Genomic DNA, 26555 nt, shown 5'->3' on the forward strand with positions numbered 1-26555 from the left:
CAATGGTGCTCAGTGCAGCTTCAAAGGACTCTAAATGCTCTTAGCAGAGGAATAAGGCTCTTATCTAGCAAACTGATTGGTCATTTTCTAAAAAAAAATGACAGTTTAAATACTTTTTAACCTCAAATGCTCATCTTGTCATCTGTGTACTCTGTGTATTCCGGTTCAAGACAGTTAGGGAATGTCTAAAAACTCCTCCAACTTCAGAATGGTCCTCCATCGCTGCAGAAGTACCGACCCAGTGTTTACAAAGTGAACGTGCAAAGAAGATCAAACACTCTTTACAAAAAGTGTAAAACAGCGATTTTGAAGCTGGAGGAGAAAATGAGATGAGAGTTTTTCCACATACCCTAACTGTCTTGAACTGAAGTGCACAGTGAGTGCGCATTGCAAAGTGTATAAATATTTAATTTTTTAAAGAAAACAGATGATCGTTTTACTAGATGAGACCCGTATTGTTCAGCTGGGATCGTTTAGAGTCCTGTAAAGCTGCATTTTTAACCTTCAATCCGTTGAGCACCATAGAAGTCCACTATATGGAGAAAAAGTCCTGGAATGTTTTCCTCAAAAAACGTGATTTCTTTATGACTGAAGAAAGAAAACATTTTTATTTTGGAAGTGGAGTAATCCTTCAAGAAATAATGTTCCATGAATGATGTAAATATGCTTTTGTGCAAATTTTTATAAAAAGACCAGATAACTTTGGTAACCTTCATTTATTTTTGTTAGAATAGTGTTTGTTCATATCTTTCTAGAACACTCTGAGACTGATCTGCGTTAGCTGTGATTGAATGTGTGTGTGTGTGTGTGTGTGTGTGTGTGTGTGTGTGTGTGTGTGTGTGTGTGTTGTGTGTGTGTGTGTGTGTGTGTGTGTGTGTGTGTGTGTGTGTGTGTGTGTGTGTGTGTGTGTGTGTGTGTGTGTGTGTGTGTGTGTGTGAGTGTGTGTGTGTGTGTGTGTGTGTGTGTGTGTGTGTGTGTGAGAGTGTGTGTGTGTGTGTGTGTGTGTGTGTGTGTGTGTGTGTGTGTGTGTGTGTGTGTGTGTGTGTGTGTGTGTGTGTGTGAGAGTGTGTGTGTGTGTGTGTGTGTGTGTGTGTGTGTGTGTGTGTGTGTGTGTGTGAGAGTGTGAGAGTGTGTGTGTGTGTGTGTGTGTGTGTGTGTGTGTGTGTGTGTGAGAGTGTGAGTGTGTGTGTGTGTGTGTGTGTGTGTGTGTGTGTGTGTGTGTGTGTGTGTGTGTGTGTGTGTGTGTGTGTGTGTGTGTGTGTGTGTGTGTGTGTGTGAGTGTGTGTGTGTGTGTGTGTGTGTGTGTGTGTGTGTGTGTGTGTGTGAGTGTGTGTGTGAAGTGTGTGTGTGTGTGTGTGTGTGTGTGTGTGTGTGTGAGTGTGTGTGAGAGTGTGTGTGTGTGTGTGTGTGTGTGTGTGTGTGTGTGTGTGTGTGTGTGTGTGTGTGTGTGTGTGTGTGTGAGAGAGTGTGTGTGTGTGTGTGTGTGTGTGTGTGTGTGTGTGTGTGTGTGTGTGTGTGTGTGTGTGTGTGTGTGTGTGTGTGAGTGTGTGTGTGTGTGTGTGTGTGTGTGTGTGTGTGTGTGAGAGTGTGTGTGTGTGTGTGTGTGTGTGTGTGTGTGTGTGTGTGTGTGTGTGTGTGTGTGTGTGTGTGTGTGTGTGTGTGTGTGTGTGTGTGTGTGTCTATCTGTGTGTGTGTGTGTGTGTGTGTGTGTGTGTGTGTGTGTGTGTGTGTGTGTGTGTGTGTGTGTGTGAGAGTGTGTGTGTGTGTGTGTGTGTGTGTGTGTGTGTGTGTGAGAGTGTGTGTGTGTGTGTGTGTGTGTGTGTGTGTGTGTGTGTGTGTGTGTGTGTGTGTGTGTGTGAGTTTGATTCTGTGCTCCAGTGTTTTTTGCGTGTTTCCTGACGTTCACGTGTTCTGTGATCTAGCGGTCTCCTGGGTAACCACGGTAACAGAGAAGGTCAGCTCCGTCCTGTCGTCCAATGACACGCGGCGCCTGAACAAACTGCTGCTCTTCTATGTGATCCTGTGAGTATGAGACATTCAGACACATTCACAGACTCAGAATGACCTCCGAACCTCTTCTCTCGCACGGTTCTTTCAGCGCTCTTCCTGCTAAAACGTTCAAACAGAATGAAATAAAGCGATCAAAGGCCAGAACTCTCGGTTCTGCTGTGGATGAAGTTTGATGTGTTTCCACACACGATCCTGTTCGGCTTCAAAACTCAATCTCAGAACATTAAAGTGACTGTGAGACGAAAGCAAATGACATTAGTAAAATACATAATGAATTGCAGCCGTTTGCCGTTTGAGCTGCACATCCTTCAGGGGCTTGAAAAATGAAGTAAAGTGAATTGAAGATGCGGCGCTTGAGCAAATATCAGACGTTTAATGAGTTTCAGACGATCGCAAACACACCGATGTTCAGAGAATCCTGTTAAGAGGAAGAGTTCAGTCAAAAATCAGTTTGTTTCTTCATCAGGTTTGTATAAATGTGTGATTCCATCACTGTCTCTCCAATGGATCCTCTGCAGTGAATGGGTGCCGTCAGAATGAGAGTCCAAACAGCTGATAAAAGTAATCCACACCACTCCAGTCCATCAGTTAACATCTGGAGAAGACAAAAGCTTAAACAAATCTATCATTAAGTGGTTTTGAACTAAAATATGAGTCCATAATTCATAATAATGCTTCCTCCAGTGAAAAAAGTCCATCTCCTGTTGTCTCTGACACCAAAATCCAGCCACATATTTGTTTAGAGCTGTTTTGGCTTGTAAACACCGCTTGATCTGTGCAGATTTCTCTCCAGATTCAGACCGGACCACTTTTTCACTGGAGGAAGCGTTATTGTGGATTATAGACTCGTATTTTAGTTAAAAACATCTTCAGGAGTGGTGTGGATTATTGTGATGTTTTTATCAGCTGTTTGGACTCTCATTCTGACGGCACCCATTCACTGCAGAGGATCCATTGGTGAGACAGTGATGGAATCTGATGAAGAAACAAACACACCCTAATCTTGGATGAGCGTATTTACAGATGATGTTCATTTTTAGCTGAGGTTTCCTTTTAAAGCAAGTGTACAGATGTGAGTCTGTGAGATCTCAGTGAGACGCGTCTGGAATGCGGTCGATCAGGAAAGTGAATGTTATAATCTGATGTTCATGGCACTGGAGGCTGATGGTCACACAGATAGACCTGAACACAACATCGTCATCGCAGCACACACTTCTCTATTCTATAACCAGCTTTAGTCTGTCCTCTAGTCATGCTGAGGTTTGATAAATCAGAATCCGATCTGACCACATATTTGAGCATCATGTGACTGTGATTAGAGCTCAGAAATGTGACCCTGGACCACAACACCAGTCATGAGGGTCAGTTTTTAATTTATACATCATCTGAAAGCTAAATAAATTAATTGATGTATGGTCTGTTAGGATTAAGACAATAATTGGCTGAGATACAACCATTTAAAAATCTGATGGTTCAAAAAAAAAATTAAAATATTGAGAAAATTGTCTTTAAAGTTGTCCAATGAAGTTCTTAGCAATGCATGTCACTAATCAGAAATTAACTTTTGATATATTTACGGTAGGAAATGTACAAAATATCTTTATGGAACATGATCTTTATTTAATATCATAATGATTTTAGTAATAAAACTAAAGTGTTGTTTTCTGGTTGTGTTTGTGTGTAGTGTGATTCTTCTTCTGTTGTCGTCTGGTTACATCGGTTTGCGGATCGTGGCGCTGGAGCAGCAGCTGAGCATTCTGGGATCGATGCCGGAGTTCACAATGCCGAAAGAGTGAGTTCACACACATTCATCATCTCAATAATGGCCTCACATTAATCTAAATCATACAGGAGTGAGTTCCAGTCCTGTAATCTGATTGGTCAGTCGTTCGCCAATCACTAGTGAATGTAAAACCCGGAGCGGATCTGGAGCGAGTTCTGCTCTGATGATTATTTTCCAGCAGGAGTACGCTGTTTTGTGACTTATGCTTCATTAGACACTGTAGGCAAATAATTAGAAGAAAAACAACACTAAAACCACCTGAGCAGCAAACCAGTGTGTTTATGATTATGATGATATTAAAATAATCTGTAAACAAATACCAGTTTACAACATCAAGAAGCAGAACAGACTGATTTTGTACAGATAAAATGAATTAAATTGGCTGAAGTTGAAAATGGCTGTTAAAGGTAGTCAGAAAGATCAGGTTCTTCAAGATTAGGAGTCTTTGTGGAAAAAAAAAACATGCAAAAACAACAGAACTCAAAAATCGTTTGGTTACGTATTCATCCGTACTGCCCTCCAAAGGCAAAGTGCAGTAACTACGCGAACACTCGAACCGAGAAAAATGCCTTTAAGGTTTTTTGACAGCTAGTCAAACACTCTCGTTTCTCTAAAACGGGACAAAATTGAACCAGGAGACTTTGCCACGAGACAAAACAGTTGTCACAAAGTCCATTTTAAGCCTTAACTCAATTTTGACCAAATGTGTAGTTACTGCACTTTTTGAGGGCAGCATACATATGTGATATTAACCCTAATTCTAACATTTATGAAATCTTAAACAATTTATTTTCCCACCTGTAGATTTAAAAAAAAAGTTGAATAAGAATGTTGGTCACAATATAGAGTTGGAGTTTCTGATTGTAGCCATTTTCATGTGCAGTTAAGATAAACTGAGTGAACTGAACGCTGTCTCTCTGTGCATCAGTTAAACTCTTGCTTTAGTGAATCCTGAGATTGCTGTTTGTTCAGAGAGCGAGTGAAAAGTGAATGAAAGTGCAGAGCGTTTGAAGGCCAGTGAATCGTGAAGCTCAGGGTGCTTAAAGTGCTTGAAGTGCTTGAATTTGACTTTGAAATTTAAGGCCTGGAAAACCTTTGAAAATAGCAACAGTCCTGAAGAGGTGCTGGAAAAGCACTTGAATGATTGAAAGACAATGTATCTCTGAAATAACTGTTTCATTTGATCAGAAAGCACATATCTTTTGATTCAAAATTCACACAATTCAAAAAAACATCATACCTTCTTTGCTTATTTTAGTTCATGTCAGAAAACAATCGAGCTAAGCAAGTAGCAGTTCTCACAGCGTCATGTAAACATGCCTGAAGACGAACAGATGATGCAGCATGATTATTATGATTATCGAGTTACTAGCATGATTGTAGTTGCTAGGCTTGGCCAGAGCCGTTGAGAAACAGAGTTGAGACACTCCCATAGGCTTCCATAGGAACTGAGGAATGCGGAAGTAAAGCGTGTGATGGAGCGGACAATAGTTCCAAACAACCAATCATTCCAGCACTGAAGCCCATTCATTTCAGCACTTCTCAAGCACAGTCGCTGGTAAATTGAAGAAATTACTGCATTTATTTACATTTGAACACATCAGTTGACCTCTCGAAAAACTGTCCAGTAGTGGTGTTTAATGAAGTGTGTTATAGTTAATGTTTATCGTTAGATAATAAACAGTTATACTGTAATTGCAGTTAGATAACGTGAGAAACACCGAAATAGCGACCATAACCAGATACTAGATGTCATATTTGTACGTTTTTAGTCTTTCTGCAATCTTTCTCTCCCTGTAGGAGGTTGAATTCAGAGTTTCAGATTCAAGAAATACGATAAAAATACATGCTGAATGCAAGGTTGCCTTGTGTTTTTTTTAAACACTATTTTCATCTTTTCTATGATGTTAAATGCCATATTTGCTTGCCTTTTATAATATTCACTTATGTTGTACATTTGAATATCATAAAATAACACGAGTACATTACTATTTTTTATTTAACATTGAATCGTTAAATCGAAGAGAGTGTTTGATCGTGTCCAAATACACATTCAAATGTATTTAACCTTAAATATCACACTAACTGTAATATATATATACTATATTAGGAATTGTTATCTTTTAAATGGTCAGGATCATTATTGCACATATTATTTAGTATAAAAAACTCCTCAAAATATTAACTAAATAGAACTTAACTATATATTACAATTATTTTATTGAATAAAAGTTACACTGAAGGTGTTTGGTCAAACTATAAGTCGAATCAGTCTGAAAAGATAGCCTGGAATACACTATGTGATTTTTGCCCCGATTTACCACAGATTTTCCAGTCTGGAGAAGTTGAGGCTAGTTGCTGAAAGTCAGAGAGAGTCTGCAGATTTGAGTCGACAGATTCCATAGAAAATGGTGTAGTGTATGATGGTCACAGACTCTGATTTTTTAGCTTCAGACTTTGATTCCATCCAGTCAGAGGATATCAAACATGTTTGATATTTTCAGCTGATTTTAGAACGCATGCTGTTTTATTTGTTATGCGTTTTCTAGCAACAAGGTGCATGTTTCTGCCTGAGTTTGTTGTGATCGGAACTAGTCTGCTAGTGTTGTGTAGTGTATGACGGACAGTTTTCCTCTCTCACTGTTTACAAAGTCAGTAAGTGTATGGTGCCTATTGTTTAAATAATCTGTTCAGGAGATTTTTAAAGTCGTGTAGTGTATTCCAGCCTTAAGTGAGATCAGTCTGAAGAGCTGGGCTGAGTTTAGTGGTTCTAGCTTGAAAGCTCTGGGAGGAGTAGTGTTCAGAAATGTAGTCTGAGAAGATAATAATAAAAGCTTAAGTAGCAGATCAGTAGGTTAGCTTTCTCAGTCCAACCTAAAGAGACATTTCGACGTCACTTGTAAAAATTTGTTTTGTAAAAAGCATGTAGTGATGGGTGAAACAGCTTTTGTAAACTCTAAATTAGTAAACCACTGCGTCGCAAAATGATTCTGAAGGCTCCGATCGGATTGTGTATCGCAAATCATTTGATTTCAATCGGAGCGGGTTTGTGAATCATTAGTGAATCGAATGATTCAAATCAAATGGTGTGCGATGCGTGATTTGAAGTCGCGACCTAAATCAAATTCATTCAAAAATCATTTCCTTGCTTTTACTTCTGTTCTTAGAAATGTAACAGCAAACATTCTAGAACACATAAAATCACACAAACCGCCAGAACTGGTTGAATTGATGACATACGAGAGACGCTTTCTGCTGTTATCTGTTCAGATGAACCTGATTGAGCTGCAGAATACTGCGCTCTGATTGGCCGGTGTAACGTAACTCCGCCTCCACACGTCTGAGTGTGTTTTGATCAGAACACATCAATGTTACATTTACAAGAATAACTCAACTACTGCTGTTATCAGTGGGTTTGGGAGTGTTCTTCCTTTCTAAAGACAATAAATGTGTTACATAATGGATACATTTGCAACATCAACACTGAACAGGAAACAGATTTGGATTTGATGTAGAATTTCATGTTTCAATGTTCATGTTTTATTAATATGAAGCAGCTTTTAAACAATCTTTTGTTTAAAGTGCTTCAGAAATAAAGATTTGACTTCACAATTGGCTAGAGACAAGTCAAGTCACATTTATTTAAATAGCGCTTTTAACAATACAGATTGTGTCAAAGCAGCTTTACAGTATTAAAAGATTAGTTCACTTCCAGAACAAAAAGTTACAAATAATGTCATCCAAGATGTTCATGTCTTTCTTTCTTCAGTTGTAAAGAATTTTTTTTTTGAGGAAAACATTTCAGGAATCATCTCCATATAGTGGACTTCTATGGTGCCCCGAGTTTGAACTTCCAAAATGCAGCTTCAAACGGCTCTAAACGATCTCATGCCAAGAAAGAAGAGTCTTATCTAGCAAAACAATCGGTTATTTTCAAAACAAATTGACCATTTATACATTTTTTAACCTCAAATGCGCATCTTGTCTAGCTCTGCGTTAACCCTGTGTATTCCAGTTCTAGACAGTTAGGGTACGTCTAAAAACTCTCATCTCATTTTCTTCTCCAACTTCAAAATCATCCTCCATCGCTGCAGAAGAACAGACCCAGTGTTTACAAAGTGAACATACAAAGAAGATCAAACGGCCTTTACAAAATAAAGGTAAAACAGCGATGTAGGGCGATTTTGAAGTTGAATACAAAATTGAGATGGTAGTTTTTGGACATACCCTAACTGTATTGACCTGGATGTACATCACAGAGACAAGACAAGACCAGCATTTGAGGTTAAAAAGTATATAAATTGTCAATTTGTTTAGAAAATATCCAATCGTTTCACTAGATTAGACTCTTCTTCCTCGGCTGGGATCGTTTAGAGTCCTTTGAAGCTGCATTTTGGAAGTTCAAACTCAGGGCACCATAGAAGTCCACTATATGGAGAACATTCCTGAAATGTTTTCATCAAAAATTATTTCTTTACGACTGAAGAAAGAAAGACACAAACATCTTGGATGACAAGGGGGTGAGTACATTATCTCTACATTTTTGTTCTGGAAGTGAACTACTCCTTTAAATAGAAAAATAGTGTCAGTAATGCAAGTAAACGCTGATTTTCAGAGACAAATTTGACTTTCTACAGTGTTCTTCATGTGTGTGATTGCTGTTTCTCCTGCACTAAATCAGTTTCTTCTTCCTCAGGAACCAGGAAACATAAGAACAGCGCGAGTCCTGGAGATCAGTGAGAAGAATCTGTGTTTAATGGTTCAGATTGAGTTTCAGAGACGCACAGAGTCTGATTTTGACAAACACACATCCATTAATGCCGGTCAGATGGAAACGGTGTGAATCCTGGAGAAGCTGCAGCTTATTCTGACCTCACTGATCAATTCTGCCCTCCAAAGGCAGAGCGCAGTAACTACACACTTGGTCAAAATTGAGTTAAGGCTTAAAATGGACTTGTTTTGTCTTGTGGCAAAGTCTCCTGGTTCAACTGTGTCCTGTTTCAGAGTAACAAGAGTGTCAACATGTTTGATTAGCTGGTTTAAAAACTTTAACTCGAGTCAAGTCACCTTTATTTATATAGCGCTTTAAACAATACAGATTGTGTCAAAGCAACTGCACAGTGTTTAAACAGAACAATAGTGTGTAAGTAACGCATTATTGTAAATAATCAATTTTCAGTTAAAGGCAGTTCATCAATCAAGCCATCTAAGCAAGCCAGGCATTTAAAGGCATTCTTCTCAGTTTCAGTGTTGGCGTAGTTACTGCACTTTGCCTTTGGAGGGCAGAATTATTCACACACTTCATCCTCCACTATCAAACTAACATCAGACGCTCTGAGGTCAATATTCAGATTATAAACGCTGGTGTTTCTGATCTGTCTTCAAGTATTTCTTGTCTTGCTTTGATTACACTATTAGATCTGAGATGTTTATAGTGTTTTTATTATTATATAATACTAATGTTTTTATTCATTGTATTTGTTCTAATAATTATTATTATGAATATTTATTTTCAGACCAATAAAGTATATTTCTGACACTGAATACGTTCTGCTGTCTCAAGAGTCTAAATGTGAAGTTTCACATGAACATGCATTGAAATCCTGTTGCTGGAAACTGATGGATATTTATCCTGCATCTTCCATCTCATTAACATTCTTGCAGTGATTATAGTGATAGTTCTAATATAGAAATATAGTGATTACAAACAATGACATGCTGTTTCTGTTACATATATATGCTATATATATGCAGGGTTGGGGGTAACGCATTACAAGTAACACAAGTTACTTTATAATATTACTTTTTCCAATGAACTGGAAAAGTAACACATTACTTTTTAATTGACAAGAAAATATCTGAGTTACTTTATCAAATAAGAAACGCCAGTTACTTTTCCCTCATTTATTGATTAAAAGCTCTCCTGTCCTCATGTTGAGAGAAATTGAGAGTAAGATGTTCCTTTGGTTCTAGAATAAATGTGAACATGCATTAATTCATCTCACTCACTAAAAAACAGATCCAGTGTTCTTCAAAATGAATAAAAACACTGAAATTCCACGCAAACCTGCAATAATTAAATGTTAAATAATACAAATATCCTTTATGTATTTAATCCCATTTTATGAACCGATGTCTTTGCTGCCGACCTTCGATGATCCAATTCATCCATACTAATAAACACAAATTACTCAAGATAAGCTAAGGCTGATGATACACTGGGCAACTTTTTGAGCAATGTTGCCGTCAATGGGCAACCAGGTGAGATACAGGGCCCACAATTGATCTAAATTATCCAGATAGAAATCTGTTACCCATTTTCAATGGGAAAGTGCACAAACAATATTGCAAAAAAAAGTTGCCCAATAAAATTGCTCAAAAAGTTGCCCCGTGTATCATCAGCATAACATTTGTTTTTTGCTGAAGAGTTGTCATTTGTTCTTCTGCGGTCTACTGTACAGACGTCAGTTTACTTTTCTCTAAGCCTGAGGCTTTTGGTGTAAAAAGGCTTTTATATTTGACAAAAATATAACTTTTTATATTAAAAACAAACAAGCAAGCCCTGCCCAGATTTAAAAAGTAATGCAAAAGTAACGTAACGCATTACTTTCCATAAAAAGTAACTAAGTAACGTAATTAGTTACTTTGTTGAAAGTAACTCAATATTGTATTGCATTACTTTAAAGGTAACTTTCCAAAACACCGGTGAAGATAAACAGCAAGTGTAGTGCAGTGCAGTGTTGATGTGCAGCGGGTGGCCGGTAGAGGGCGATATGAGCGCTGCGGTTTAGTTCTCCATCCGCGAGTCAAACTGCAGAAGAAGCGGCTGCTTCACAACATTCAGCGCAATGGAGTCTAACGATGCAGGTAAAGCTTACACACATTAAAATATGATCACAAACACGGTATTCTCTCGCATGTGTGCGTTTGTTTGTGTGTCTGTGAGTCGTTCTTTGACTCTGTTTGTTGAGATCATGTTTGTTTAGGTTGTTTTGATCGATTAGCCGCTTCGGTGCTAAACCTCTCAAACCATAAAAACACTTCAGTAATGTTGTATTTTAATCCAAGTGTGTGGCTTTTAGAACACGATATCAGAGCCGATTTATATTCTCTATTTCACGGTGAATAATTCTGATATTTCACTGTATTTACTTTAAATGGTAGTCTTAAAATAGATCGATTTTGTACTGTTCTCCAGTGGTCATCATGTCAATAAAGCTGAACTAAATTAAAACTGAAACTGAATTTTCCAATTTTTGATATAAACATGAGCATAAATCTCAAGAAATACATACAAATCACATTTCTCAGTTCTCAAGTTGTCATAAAATGAAGTGACTAAATTAGGCTTCATTTTTTGATAAATGTTACTTTGAAATTTATATTGTTGACGTTTTGTCAACAATAATGTGTCATCGCTAGTTATGAATGCTCATAAATCAGCCAAATCATGTTTGTGTTTACATCTAGTGTTAGTTTAGGGTTAGGAGATCAAATATGATTAGTCTAATATATGTGTGTTTGTGTTTGAGGTCGTGGCGGCTGGAAGACTCATCAGAAGAGTAAGATGAACGTGATCATGCGACAGGAGGAACTGATCGCTCAGAAGAAGAGAGAGATCGAGGCCAGACTGAAAGAACAAGCTCTGCAGAGACAGAAGCCCATCCAGAACCAGAACCAGAACCAGAACCAGAACCTGGACCAGAACAAAACCAGCAGGTGACGCACGGCTCTGATCATCACTACAGCTGAACATGTGATCTATGTGTGTTTGACACTGTCTCTCTCTGTGTGTGTGTGTGTCAGTTCTCCTCCCTCACAGGCATCTCCATCATCATCATCTTCATCATCGTCATCATCATCATCATCCTCCTCATCAAATAAGTTTGTGAATGACGGCAGTTTCCTGCAGCAGTTCCTGAAGATGCAGCGAGAGAAATCCAGCTCTGATGAAGGTGAGACGCTTTGTTTCTCTCTGTCACACATCACAGATATTCCTGGATCACACAGTCAATTCTATATGATACAGTTTAGAAATAGCACAGGTTTTTCACCAATGAAAAAAGGTCACAACAGAAATATAGTGCACCTCTGATCCACACATTTATACAGACAACACTGAACGAATCATTTGAGCGAATGACTCTCTTGTTAAGACAGTGACTGTCACCTACTGGCACTTTAGTTTCATGTTTAAATCATTGTTTTATGCTTCAGTATTCAAAATAGTATTTTAAAACATTAATCTCATAACACCCCTGGCTTGTGTCACTGTAACATGAGCGCTTCTACTTCTGCTTAAATGAAAAGTGAAATATTATACGTATGTTCGAACATTTATAATTTTTCCTCCATGGCACTATAAGTAACATATTTTGTGTTTTGCTGTTTTTTCTTTGTTTTGTTTTTTTATCTATATTTTGCAGTGTTGCAATTGTTCGTAAATGCTGTAGATGTTATTTAAGATTGAAAAAAAAAAATCTGCTATATTTTTCATCTCGTATGTGACCCTGGACCACAAAACTAGTCATAAGGGATAATTAAAAAAATAATAATAATTTTAAATAAGCTTTCCATTAATGTATGGTTTGTTAGGATGGGACAATATTTGGCTGAGATACAACTATTTGAAAAGGTTTTTGAGGGTGCAAAACATCGAAATAATGAGAAAATCGCCTTTAAAGTTGTCCGAATGAAGTTCTTAGCAATGCATATTACTATTCAAAAATGAAGTTTTGATATATTTACGGTAGGAAATTTACAAAATATGTTCATGGAACATGATCTTTAATATCCTAATGATTGTTAGGCATGAAATCGATAAAATCGAGACTGGTTTTGTGCTCCAGGGTCTTTAATAATCGTGCTTTAAGGCGGCTGTAACTTGTATAGTGTTGATGTTTTCTTAATTCTCACTGACGTGAACCAAACTCTTTAGAACTTTGTGCTGATGCTCAAGTGTGTTCAAATAAATACCATCTTTCTGTCATGATGTGAATGCACCATGTGACCTGCTCTAGAGTGTCGTGTCGCTCCCGTAACGTTGCGTGTGCCGATGTCACTTCCTGTAGGATCGGCCGGCTCCGCCCCCAGCGCTCAGAGCCCGTCGGCTGGAGCTCAGGCTCAGAAGAGGAGCGTTCTGATCGGCAAGCGTCCGGGTTTGGGCGTCAGCAGCATGATCAATCAGTTCAAGAACTACTCTCAGTCCAAGAAGACGGCGCTGTCCGCGACCAGACCCAGTGTGTTCAGCTCACCCGACGACGACGAAGACGACGACGAGGACATTGACGCTCACTATCTGGAGGTCAAAGGTATCACACTCTCCACGTTTTGACCAGGGAACATTCATCTAAAGGCCTGTTGAGCAGCGGTCTTCTTCTGGTCGAGTTAACTTGACTAACTAAAGGACTAGTTCACTCCTCAGTCACTATCATGATGATGTTCTGTAGAGCACTGAAGGAGACGTTTAGCAACATGTTCTCGCTGCTCTTTTACATTTGAGAGATGTGGACCGTTATTGATACTGTGACGCTCCATAATCAATCATGATGAGTTGTGTGAGGAGCAGACCCGCAGGACCAGAAAGGCTCGAGTTCAGCCTTAAGATGGCGACGAATAAGCGCTTCCTGTCGGTCTGCCGCTCGCGCCGCTCATCGTGTGACCGTGTGTGGGTCAGATTATCGGATCCCAGGACAGACATGCGCTGTGTTCAGTGTTAGCGTTATGGCGGCGTTCTCATAGCCTGCTTAAAGTTTCCCCCCCAGAGGACGGAGACCTGCGGCTCGTCGTCGACAAGATGGCCACGTTTGTCGCTGAGGGAGGTGCTGAGCTGGAGAAGAAGGCCATGGAGGACTACAAAGACAATCCTCTCTTCTCGTGAGTTTTTTCTTCCAGTTTTTGACTACAGGATTTGCTGCGGAGTCTGTATGTTTCAGCGCTGCTTCTCTCTTGCGCAGGTTCTTGTTTGAGAAGAACGGTATGGAGTATCTGTACTACAGGAGGAGAGTGGCTGAGATCAGACGAGACACGTCGGCTCAGAGCGAAGGTGAGCGCTCAGAAACACGTTTAACGCAGAACCGGTCTAAATGTTTCTGGATTTGACCTGATGGTTGAAATGAAGGAGAGACAGAGAGAGACTCACAAACATTCACTTTATCACATCAGACAATATTTAGGACTCTTAAATGAGCAGAACTGATGTGTGATGAGCGAGAGTCCATCTGAACCCTCAGCCATGTGCACAATACACCACTGAATGTAGTGATATAATAATAGACTGTCAAGATATATGAGCTGAATAAAATATAGCAGAGTGAAAAGAATAGAAAAATAGCAATTAAGGACAATTGTAACACTGAAAACCAGAGATAAAATAAAAAAACTGACCAACAAACCAAAAGTGCAATATGTTACTAGTGCTATGAAGGGAAATTATAAAGTTCAGACATATATCTAATATATATGTGACCCTGGACCACACTACTTATATAGTCCTCAGTAGCACAGGTATATTAGTAGCGATTACAGAAAATTATAGAATTTTTTTATGCCAAAAATCATTAGGATATTAAGTAAAGATCATGTTCCATGAACATATTTTGTAAATTTCCTACCGTAAATATCAAAACTTATTTTTTGATTAGTAATATGCATTGCTAAGAACTTCATTTGGACAACTTTAAAGGCGATTTTGTTGCACCCTCAGATTCCAGATTTTCAAATAGTTGTGTCTCAGTCAGATATTGCCCTTTCCTAACAAACCATTCATCAATGGAAGGCTTAGTTTTAAAAGTCAGTTTTCCAAAAAACATGGACCCTTATGACTGGTTTTGTTGTACATACTGTTCTTGTTTGTGTATATAGTTAATACTTATATATTTAATAGGCCTGGTTTCACAAACAGGTTTTAGCTTAAAGCCAGGATTAGGCCATAGTTCAATTAAGACATTAAAGTAATTTTTCTAAACATGCCTTAAAATAAACATTACTGGTGTGCATCTTGAGACAGAACAAAGGCACTGATATATTTTAAGATCAGTCAGTGCAAGTTTCTTTCATTTGAGACTTACATTTTAGTTTAGGACTAGGGTAAACAAATAAGGCTGTGTAAATTTATCGTGCTGGGATCTTTACTAGGTTTTAGAGATTATTAAGAAAAACAGATTTTTCAATAATTTTGAGTATTGTCTCTTCAGTTTTGCCGTCTGCAGTCGTGTGTTCAGTGGTGTAGTGTGCACATGAGACGTGAGTTGTGTGAGTGTGTGTCCGTCAGACGTCACTGTGCTCTTCCCAAACCCCATCCATCTGAATCTCTCTCTGCTGCAGTACACTCACTCATAATGGAGTTGTTTAGTTTGAGCTGCTGGTTCTGATAGACTGCTTAAAGTCTCCTCCTCAGTGGACGACAGCACCAGGAAGGTGGCGGAGAAACTGGCGCGCTTCGTGGCGGACGGCGGCCCAGAGGTGGAGATCATGGCTGCTCAACACAACCGAGACAATCCCGCCTTCAGGTGATGCTCACCACTGACACCACGGCCTTTAAACAAACCAGACTGTCTGTGCTGTACAAACATGAAGATTAGGAGAAGATCACTTCCAGAGCAAACATTTACAGACCCCCTTGTCATCCAAGATGTTCATGTCTGTCTTTCTTCAGTCGTAAAGAAAAAGTTTTTTGAGGAAACCGTTTCAGGAATGTTCTCCATATAGTGGACTTCTATGGTGAATTGATATTGAACTTCCAAAATGCAGCTTCAAAGGACTCTAAATGATCCCAGCTGAGGGAGAAGGGTCTTATCTAGCGAAACGATCTGTTACTTTCTAAAAAAAAAAAATTACAATTTATATACTTTTTAACCTCAAATGCTCTGCATGTACTCTGTGTATTCCGGTTCAAGACCGTTAGGGTATGTGGAAAAACTCCCGTCTCATTTTATCCTCCAACGTCAAAATCGTCCTACATCGCTGTGGAGGTACTGACCCAGTGTTTACAAAGTGAACGTGTAAAGAAAATAATCCTACATTGCTTTTCTGTAAAGGCCTTTTTCTTTGCACGTTCATAAACACTGGGTCGGTTCTTCTGCAGCGATGGAGGATGATTTTGAAGTTGGAGGAGAAAATGAGATGAGAATTTTACCACATACCCTAACTGTCTCGAACCGGAATACACAGAGTTAACGCAGAGCTAGACAAGACGAGCATTTAGGATTAAAAAGTGTATAAATTGTCAATTTTCGCTAGATAAGACCCTTCTTCTTCGGCTGGGATCGTTTAGAGTCCTTTGAAGCTGCATTTAAACTGCATTTTGGAAGTTCAAACTCAGGGCACCATAGAAGTCCACTATATGGAGAACACTCCTGAAATGTTTTCATCCAAAAACATTATTTCTTTACGACTGAAGAAAGAAAGACATCTTGGATGACAAGGGGGTGAGTACATTATCTGTACATTTTTGTTCTGGAAGTGAACTACTCCTTTAACAGCCACAAAGCACTGTATTAAATAGATCTTCAAACTCACTCAAAGTGATTACACACGTCGTCTAGAACAGAGAGGGATTGAGAAACAGAGGATGATGTTTGTGTTCTTTATCAGTTTCCTGTACGACTATCAGAGCGCGGCTCATCGCTTCTATAAGGCTAAAGTGGACGAGTTCCGTCAGGATAAGAACAGCGGCGAGACTCAGACGGCCGATCAGCCCGTCTCTCAGGAGCAGACGCACACTCCCTCCGCCGCCAAGAGGAAGAGGAAGAGCCGCTGGGGAGCTGAAGATGATAAAGTGGAGCTGCCCTCATCGACACTCGCCAGCCCTGCTGCTCCAGCCGCCGCATCCAACACTCCTGTCCTGACGGGTACTCACTCATCTCTCTCTCACACACACACACACACACACACACACACACACACACACACACACACACACACACACACACACACACACACACACACACACACACACACACACACACACACACTCACACACACACACACACACACACACTCTCACACACACACAAAACTCACAGAATCAGACACATTTTTAAGTATTATTTGATCACATTTGTTCTGCGTGTAGATCAGGAGCTGAGCAGTCTGGGATATAAGAAGGGGAAGCCGGTTGGTCTGGTGGGTGTGACGGAGCTCTCAGACGAACAGAAGAAACAACTCAAAGAACAACAGGAAGTACGAACACACACATTACCCATAAACCCCATAAACTGTCAATCATGTCATTATCAGTCACATGCCATAAAGTTAAATGTCATAAATGTCCTCCAAGATGTTTGTGTTTCTTTCTTCAGTCGCAAAGAAATTCAGTTTTTTGAGGAGAACATTCCATGATTATTCTCCATACAGTGGACTTCAGTGGTGCTCAACGGATTGAAGGTTAAAGTGCAGCTTCAAATAACCCTAAACGATCCCAGCCGAGGAATAAAGGTCTTATCTATCGAAACAATCACTTATTTTCTTAATTTTTGTATTTATACACTTTTTAACCTCAAATGCTCATCTTGTCTAGCTCTGGTTCAACACAGTTAGGGTATGTGGAAAAACTCATTTTCTCCTCCAACTTCAAAATCATCCTACATCGCTGCCGACCCAGTGTTTACAAAGTGAACATGCAAAGAAGATCAAATGCCCTTTAGAAAAAAGCGATGTAGGACCATTTTGAAGTTGGAGGAGAAAATGAGATTGGAGTTTTTCCACATACCCAAACTGTTGGACCAGAGCTAGACAAGCATGTGAGGTTAATAAGTGTATTAATATATACTCTTTCAACCCTTTGAAGCTGCATTTAGACAGCTTTTTTAATCTTTAATCCATTGAGCTCCACGAAGTCCACTATATGGAGAAAAATCCTGAAATGTTTTCCTCCAAAAACTTTATTTCTTTGAGACTGAAGAAAGACAGTCATGAACATCTTGGATGACAAGGGGGTGAGGACATTACCAGGAAATCTCAATTCTGAAAGTGGAGTAATCCTAAAATTAAGGTAAAGACAACAAATAAATGTGTGTGTGTGTGTGTGTGTGTGTGTGTGTGTGTGTGTGTGTGTGTGTGTGTGTGTGCGCATCAGATGCAGGAGATGTACGACATGATCATGAAGCACAAGCGTGCGATGCAGGACATGCAGCTGTTGTGGGAGAAAGCCATCAAAAACCACCAGCACGAGTACGACAGCGACGAGGAGGTGGATGAGGACGGAACCTGGGAACATCGGCTGAGACACATGGAGATGGAGAAGACCAGAGGTCAGAGGTCACCGCAGTGATTGAATACACATTCATGATGTGCTGCTTCTGAGGTTTACTATGTGTGTCTGTCACAGAATGGGCGGAGCAGCTGACGGAGATGGGCAAAGGGAAGCACTTCATCGGGGACTTCCTGCCTCCGGATGAGCTGGAGAAATTCATGGAGACATTTAAAGCTCTAAAGGTGAGACGGATCATGTCATGTGACCTGAAAAACACAGAACCTGTTTGAAAACAGTCATTATAGTTGCAGTGCCTTGCAAAAGTATTCATACCCCTTCATTTTTTTTTTCATGTTTTGTTGCAGCATTATGTTAAACTGCTTTAAATGAGTTTTTCTCCACATCAGTTTACACTCCATACACCATAATAATGACAAAGCAAAAACCAGACAAATTTGACAAATGTATTAAAAATAAAAGACTGAAATAAGTAGATTGCATAAGTATTCATCCCCTTAACTCAGTCCATAGTTGAAGCAGCTTTACAGCCTCAAGTGTTTTTGGGTCTGATGTGAGCATCTTTGCACATCTGCATTTGGCAATTATCTGCCATTCTTTGCCTCACCTTTTCACCTCTCCATCTCTGTCAGCTTGGACATTTTCTAGAGTCCTAGTTGTTCCAGTCGTCTTCCATTATGGAGAATGCTTCTGTCAACCTTCAATGCAGCAGATTTGTTTCTGAACTCTTCTCTAGATCATCGCCTTAACGCAAGTCTGTCACTGAGCTCTACAGGCAGTTATCTTGGTTTTTGCTCTGATCTGCATTTTCAGCTGTTAGACCTTTTCTGAGAGGTGTGTGTCTTTCTAAATCAGACTCATTCAAATGAATTTGCCACAGTTTAACTCCACTCCAAGTGTAGGAACATCTAGAAGCAATATGATGCTCCTGAGATACATTTACAGTGTCCCAGAAAAAGGAATGAATACTTATGCAACGGGATCTTTTCAGTTTTTTATTTTTAATAAATTTGCACAAATGTTAAAAACCTATTTTTTGCTTTGCCATTATGGAGTAGGGAGTGTAGATTGATGTGGGAAAAAAGTAATTTAATGTAGTTGAACATAAGGCAGCAACAAAACTAAATGTGAAAAAAAGAAGGGGTATGAATAATTTCGCAAGGCACTGTAACTGTAAATGTGACCAACTGCTTTTGTTCCTCTCTGGATGAAAGTGAAAAATGCATTAATGTGACACAGAATGAGACAGGAAGCAGCTCCTGATTGTAAAGGTGTGACGTGTGTATTTCCTGTGTGTGACGTGCAGGAGGGCAGAGATCCAGATTACTCTGAGTATAAGGAGTTCAAGCTGACAGTGGAGAACATCGGCTTCCAGATGCTGATGAAGATGGGCTGGAAGGAGGGAGATGGTCTGGGATCAGATGGACAGGGCATCAAGAACCCCGTCAACAGGTGAAAACACACACACACACACACACACACACACAGACACACACACACGCACACGCACACGCACACACACACACACACGCACACACACACGCACACACACACATCACATCCACATCACATTAGACAAATATAATAAACATGTGAAAGCATGACCAATGCACTACAATCATTCAGATGGATGCAAAAGGCAGAAGATGCATTAAAATCTGCTGGAAAGTTTTAGTACTCTGTGATCAGTGTTGGGGAAAGTTACTTTTAAAAGTAATGCATTACAATATTGAGTTACTCCCTAAAAAAGTAACTGTTTACGTTACTTAGGTTAGCTTTTTATGGAAAGTAGTGCGTTACGTTACTTTTGCGTTACTTTTTAAATCTGGGCAGGGCTTGCTTGTTTGTTATTAATATAAAAATCTATTTTTGTCAAATGTTAAAGCCTTTTCACACCAAAAGTCTCAGGTTTAGAGAAAAGTAAATTGACGTCTGAACAGTAGACCACAGAAGAACAAATGTCAACTCTTCAGCAATAAACAAATGTTAGATTATCTTGAGTTATTTTTGTTTATTAGTCTGGATGAATTGGATGATCGAAGGTCGGCAGCAAAGACATCGGTTCATAAAATGGGATTAAATACATAAAGGATAGGGGTGTGATGAGACACTTATCTCACGAGAACGAGACGAGATTGAACTTTTTTAAAGAAATCCTCAATGATGAAATATATAGGGGAAAATAATATTTTAATCAACAAAAAACAGAAAATGCAAAAAAATGTAGGTGTATTTTGATATGAACTTGTACTTTATGAAATTAAACTTCTATTTTATTGAATTATATGCAGTAATAAACATGTAAACTAATGCTGCATGATTCTGGATAAATTGAAAAACAATTTTCTTTTATAAACTGGAGATCACGATTCTGAAGAAAAAAAGGATTAGAAATGTAAACAAAATTACGTAATTTAAGCTTTTATCCCAGTATTTATGTCATTTAAATGTCTGTAACAAAGAAATAACGATGATTATGTGGTTAAAAAGTTGCTCTTTCTGAATCAGCAGCAGTAAGAATGTAGATTTCAATATCTTTCACATGGTAAGCGGAGCGTGAAACAGTTTCAAAGCTGAATCGTTGTCATTCATGAATAAGATGGCGTGGGTGTTTGAACAGAGATGGAGATATTTTAACTATTAGTCATGCAGCTCTAATGTAAACACTGCTAAATGTTTTGCCATGATATCGTCACGTTCTCGCGGGACACATCGGAATATCGCCAGATCTCATCACAGCCCTAATAGAGGATATTTGTATTATTTAACATTTAATTATTGCAGGTTTTTATTCGTTTTGAAGAACACTGTTTCTGTTTTTAGTGAGTGAGATGAATTAATGCAGGTTCACATTTATTCCAGAACTAAAGGAACATCTTACTCACAATTTCTCTCAACATGGAAACAGGAGAGCTTTTAATCAATAAATGGGGGAAAGTAACTCTGATATGTTCTTGTCAATTAAAAAGTAAAACTAGTACTTTACTAGTTACTTTGAAAAAGTCATATTTTTACGTAACACTGGTCATGACTGATCAAATAAGTGACCATGATCATGTGAGTCTTTATTGATGGTCATTTATGATCATTTTAGTGCAGTGTTTTACTCAAATAATCATCTCTGTCGCTGCTGTTGTCAGGTTTTATAAATCTTTTGAAGTCAAGCCACGTTTATTTGTTAGGAATGGAACAATGAATCAATTTGCATATGGATTCCGAATGCATTGAGAATGGATCTGAGCTTAGATGCTAACAGCAGATGGAGCTCTAATCTAATCTAGTTTTGATCTTCACACTCAAACTCTCACGAAGAAGAATGCTGAAGAGCACTTGTGTGTTCGGCTGAGTCTGTAATTTCACCTCGGCTCAGAATGCTTTTATACACCAGATTAATGTAAACAGCCCACTGTGAACACCCTTGTAATTCACTTCAGCTGTTTCCAATTGTATGAATGATTATTTTAGGTTCAAGTGAATGTAATGATCTGGAAACAAGCAGAGCACGGCTGTTTCTAACGCAAGCAGTGCCATCTGCTGTTCAAAACTAAACTCAGAATCCATGCTGAATCATTTCTTGAGTCGCGTTGCAACGATTTATCCTCCCATTCCTATTATTTGAATAGTTCTGTAGTGATTCAAAGCAGCTTTACAGTAGCAAACAGGAAAATACTGAGGCAAGCAGGGATTACTGGGGTTCAAGCGCTTTAAGGTATTTAAGCAAATACTTTTTTTGAAAAAAGACATTATGTAGCAAGCCTTTTTTAGAAAATATTATGTTTTGTTCTATGTCTAAACTGCTTACCAGGTCTTGTGGAGTTTTGAGTTTTCCTTCAGGCTTTTTTAGGATTTTGGGTAAATTAGGACAGGCCCCTTTTCTAAACAACCCATTTCTAGCTTCCCAAATGGTAAATTGCAACATTTTTCCAGATTGAGCGAAAAACCTCGGAATAGTTTGCAGAAGTAGGGTTTTTACATCTTCTCAATAATTTAACAAACAATTTGATTGACAGCAGTGCTTCTAGAGGCAGAGTTGTCCGGAATGAGGAGTTCTATCATATCATATGAATATCCCGTGTATATGTGCGGAAATAAAAAGTGCACAATGCACAATCGTTTACCCCCTTGAAAAATGTGATATTGCCAAAAGTGGCCAATTTATTTAACATTAATGTCTAATAGGTGCTCAAACTTCATTGGCCAATGGCGGCCATGTTTTTTTAAGATATGCGAATGCCCTTATAGACACTTGTGAGACTGTGGACCAAGACTGTGCACAGCAGTATGTATGTATAGCCAGTTTTATGTTTTGTCCCTCCTATAGCGCCACCAAGTGGCCAAACTCAGATTGAGCTCTTACATCAGTATTCTGAGGTTGATGAAGATATCTGATTCCGTTCAGGAGTTATAGGCATTTTACTAATAGTGACCCTGCCTAATTTGTTGTGACAGCGAGTCGAAAGTTAGACTTTGTTTTTGTGAATTATTGATGCTCACTCTCTAGAGAATCTTTCTTCACTGGTTTGGTTCCGATCAGGCGAAAAGCCTTGGACGAGTCTGCAAAAAATCCAAAACACCTGAAGATTCCAACGATAGAAGACACTTGAGTCTGTGATTGACGGTTTAGTAGTAATGAGCTATTTCATACTTTTGATGGCTGTATCGCCTCCGTCAGGCCGATTGGGGCGAGGCTTGGTGACGTTGTGGGACATTGTGAGTACTACCATCCCTCTGAATTTCAAGTCTCTACAACCAACAGTTTGGTCTGTTCGATCAGTTTTACATGGAGATTGCTGATCTGTGGCCATTCTAACAATTACAATAGGGATTTAGTGCTACGCTCTTGAACCCAGAACACTGTCAAAGTTGTAAAACTCATCAATTAAAAATTCATCCAATTTTAGCCGTAAAGCAATTTTAGATTGATTATTGAGATCAGTTCTGTTCTAGTATTGTTATCATCTGATGGTGTCAGTGCATGAAATCAATATTATTATTGAATATTCAGTGTCTTTTACACCCCGTGCATGTAACTTCTGCTGTACCTCTTATTTTTGTTTAAAGTTAGAACTAGAGATGCACCGAATGTTCGGCAACAAATTATTTGGCTGAACGTAGCAAAAAAAGCTTGAATAAGCGAAAAGGCTGAATAAATGATAGCGAACAATGAGGTGAAGTGATCAAATAGAGGCGTGCACTAATGATCAAACATGTGTTCAGTGTGGAAACATTAAAAACTGTCAGAGAAAGACGCAAAAATCATTCCGAGCAGCGACAGCGAGAGACTGTTTAGAAGCGCATCGCATGTCTTCATGAGGAGAGAAAGGTTACTGTATGATGACTGAAATCATCCATTAGTCAATCAACTGTTGTCTAATACACCAGACACCAATTGTGTTTATTCTGACAGCAGCTCCTTAGCCAGGGTTCAAAGACCAAAGATGACAATCATTCACAAATCTGCTGCTGCCAGCAAACACTAGGACTGAGCTCCTCTTGCGGGTTTACCACTAAATAAAAGTCTACATTCAGAAAGGATACTATTGTCATTTTACTGTTGGTCTGACAAATAAAATAAAGTAAGACTTTAATCCAACAGCTCTATTAATACATTTATTCTAACATTGTCCTTTGCTCAGCAAGGCTGCATTTATTTGTAGATTAAAAACACATGCCTGATTCAAGGAGGGGCTCTTAAAAATGGCCAAAGAATATTATTTTACTAACTTATTTATTTTAAATTAAATTGTGGTTTGTTGGTAGGGCTATAATGTCTACTAGAAAGTTACAAATGTTCAGTGTTGAACAAATATCTTTAAATTGTTGTTTTGTAATAGATTTGTTTCTTTGTAAAGCAAGACAAAACTGTAAAAAGCAAATATTGGCTATTTAATTTATGCAATGGTGAAATAAAATGGCAAAATACATGAGGGAAAAACTGGAAAAACCGTGTTTGGTAATCAGCCTTCAGACCAGTGTTTAATTTTGTTTGGCTTCGGGTAAGAATTTTCATTTCGGTGCATCCACAGTCAGAAGCCTTGTTACAGTGTTTGATTGACAGGTGAGTAGGCGGTGCTTCACAACACATTTACACTACAAACATGATACAGTCGCATGTGTTTCTGACACCTCTGAATGCAGTTTCAGCTTCAGATCAGGCTACACTTGTATTTAGTGCTGAATGCTCATCATCCGATCACCTGACACTGATCTCAGTCGACTCTAAATGGGGTCAGTGAAATACAGTGCTAATAGTGTGTGTGTGTGTGTGTGTGTGTGTGTGTGTGTGTGTGTGTGTGTGTGTGTGTGTGTGTGTGTGTGTGTGTGTGTGTGTGTGTGTGTGTGTGTGTGTGTGTGTGTGTGTGTGTGTGTGTGTGTGTGCGCGCAGAGGCTCCACGGCGGTGGACGGAGCAGGTTTCGGTGTGGACAGACCTGCTGAACTCTCTAAAAGTGATGATGAGTACGATGCTTTCCGTAAGAGGATGATGCTGGCGTATCGCTTCAGACCGAACCCTCTGGTGAGTCTCTCACGGACTCATTACCCATCAGCCATTTCAGTGTGCAGTTCCATGAATCAGATGTTCTGAGCTTGTCTTGTATTACAGTGTCTTGCAAAAGTATTCATACCCCTTCATTTTTTTTTTCATGTTTTGTTGCAGCATTATGTTAAACTGTTTTAAAGTAGTTTTTCCCCACATCAGTTTACACTCCATACACCATAATCTGATGTGAGCATCTTTGCACATCTGCATTTGGCAATTATCTGCCATTCTTTGCCTCACCTTTTCACCTCTCCATCTCTGTCAGCTTGGACATTTTCTAGAGTCCTAGTTGTTCCAATCGTCTTCCATTATGGAGAATGCTTCTTCCTTTTCTGAGAGGTGTGTGTCTTTCTAAATCAGACTCATTCAAATGAGTTTAACTCCACTCCAAGTGTAGGAACATCTAGAAGCAATATGAATGCTCCTGAGATACATTTCCAGTGTCCCAGAAAAGGGTATGAATACTTATGCAACGGGATCTTTTCAGTTTTTTATTTCTAATAAATTTGCCAAGTTGTTACAAACCTGTTTTGTGCTTTGTCATTATTATGGTGTATGAGATGTAGATTGATGTGGGAAAAAAAGTAATTCAAAGTAGTTTAACATAAGGTAGCAACAAAACAAAATGCGAAAAAAATGAATGAATACTTTTGCAAGGCACTGTATTTGTTTGTGGCTCATTTGTACACTCTGCATCTCATCAGCAACAATAGAGGAGCTCGTCATTTCAACATGTTTCTCTTCTGTTTCCGCACAGAACAATCCCAGAAGGCCATACTACTGAACGCAGCAGCATCTCCTCTGGACCCACTCTTTGTTTTCTCTTTTATTCTTCATAACAGGTTGAATCATGATGTGCTTTATTGCAAAGAATTGTTGTTTTCACCCGTCTGAGCCGTCACAGACTCGAGCCCTTTGTGTTTCTGTTTGTTTCTTTACAGATGTTGATTTATTATATGACATTATATTAAAACGGTAAAAGCCCACAGTATAGTCAGCTGCGTAATATGATATTAACATCAGTGCAAGTTCCTCAATTTTATGTCTGTTTTAGCCGTTAAGGAGCACAGATATTACAAACTAGACCTCACGACTAGTTGGACAAACCCTCGTCACAGTCCTGATTAAACTCAACCGTCTGTCATTGACTCTGTGAGATCAATTAAACATCTGTGCTGTCAAACGCTCTCTGTGTGTTTGTTTCTTCTCTAGTTGAGCTCAAATACTCACCTTCAGTTTTACTGCTTCTTAGATGTGCAGCATATGAAGCATATGAGAATAACACCTTCAAGGCCTGAAGAAGTCAATATCATCAGTTAGACGTGGTTGTAAAGTGGTTTGGTTTTCTATGAACAATATATGATTTGAGTAAGATATATTAATAATCTGTTTACTTTAACTATTTTATATTATCCTGCGAAGTTCCAAATTAAGGTGAGGCACTGCAGGTGAAAAAAAAGTTATAACCTTACTTACCCAGTTGATTGATTACGCTGATAATTGAAAACATTTTTTGTATTACAAGTTTTCTAAGATGTTAGGTTTAAATATGCAAATGAGCCATTTTTTATTAAATATGCGCTAATTTGCATACATTTCTAGAACAAAAATCTAAACATTGGATGAAGACCTTTTCATAATTCTTGTTTAATTTTTGACATTAGAGTCAAATGTTTTTACAGAGTATCTCTTTGAACAGACAGAAAACCATGTATATATGTATATAATTTATTTATTTATTTATTTTGTTTACCATTTTTGGAGGGAATAAACTGTATAAAATCAAGCTAATTATATCTGAACAAATCCCTGTGTAAAAACCTTCAGGATATAGACAGGAATCTAAATGTAAAGTGTGGTGTGTGTAAGTGCTACTGAAGTGGAGATTTATGGCTCAGTGTAGGAGAAAAAACTCTTGGCCTTTAAAAATCTGTATTGTAATTGAAATCTATTGACACAAATAGATAAAGTGCTACAAAAGAAACACTTAACAGTGTCTTTTGGATGTTTT

General features: G+C 38.7%; 1 protein-coding gene across 2 annotated transcripts; it reads left to right on the forward strand.

Annotated features, from left to right (window-relative positions):
- The first annotated feature begins 10604 nt into the window (after positions 1 to 10604).
- On the forward strand, positions 10605 to 25727 carry sugp1 (SURP and G patch domain containing 1). 2 transcript variants are annotated; one of them, XM_073848338.1, is made up of 14 exons: positions 10605 to 10660; positions 11326 to 11512; positions 11600 to 11748; positions 12865 to 13104; positions 13546 to 13669; positions 13750 to 13838; positions 15180 to 15303; positions 16388 to 16644; positions 16869 to 16975; positions 17871 to 18045; positions 18123 to 18229; positions 19312 to 19457; positions 24391 to 24520; positions 25302 to 25727. In XM_073848338.1, exons 1-14 carry the CDS (start codon positions 10642 to 10644, stop codon positions 25326 to 25328), a joined length of 1881 nt encoding a protein of 626 aa, XP_073704439.1. In that variant the 5' UTR covers positions 10605 to 10641; the 3' UTR covers positions 25329 to 25727. The 2 variants fall into 2 exon arrangements, with proteins under 2 accessions (XP_073704439.1, XP_073704440.1); XM_073848339.1 differs by having other exon boundaries at positions 15192 to 15303.
- The last annotated feature ends 828 nt before the right edge of the window (positions 25728 to 26555 follow it).

This window comes from Garra rufa, chromosome 10 (genome assembly GCF_049309525.1).
Source record: "Garra rufa chromosome 10, GarRuf1.0, whole genome shotgun sequence".
Classification (NCBI taxonomy): Eukaryota; Metazoa; Chordata; class Actinopteri; order Cypriniformes; family Cyprinidae; genus Garra; species Garra rufa.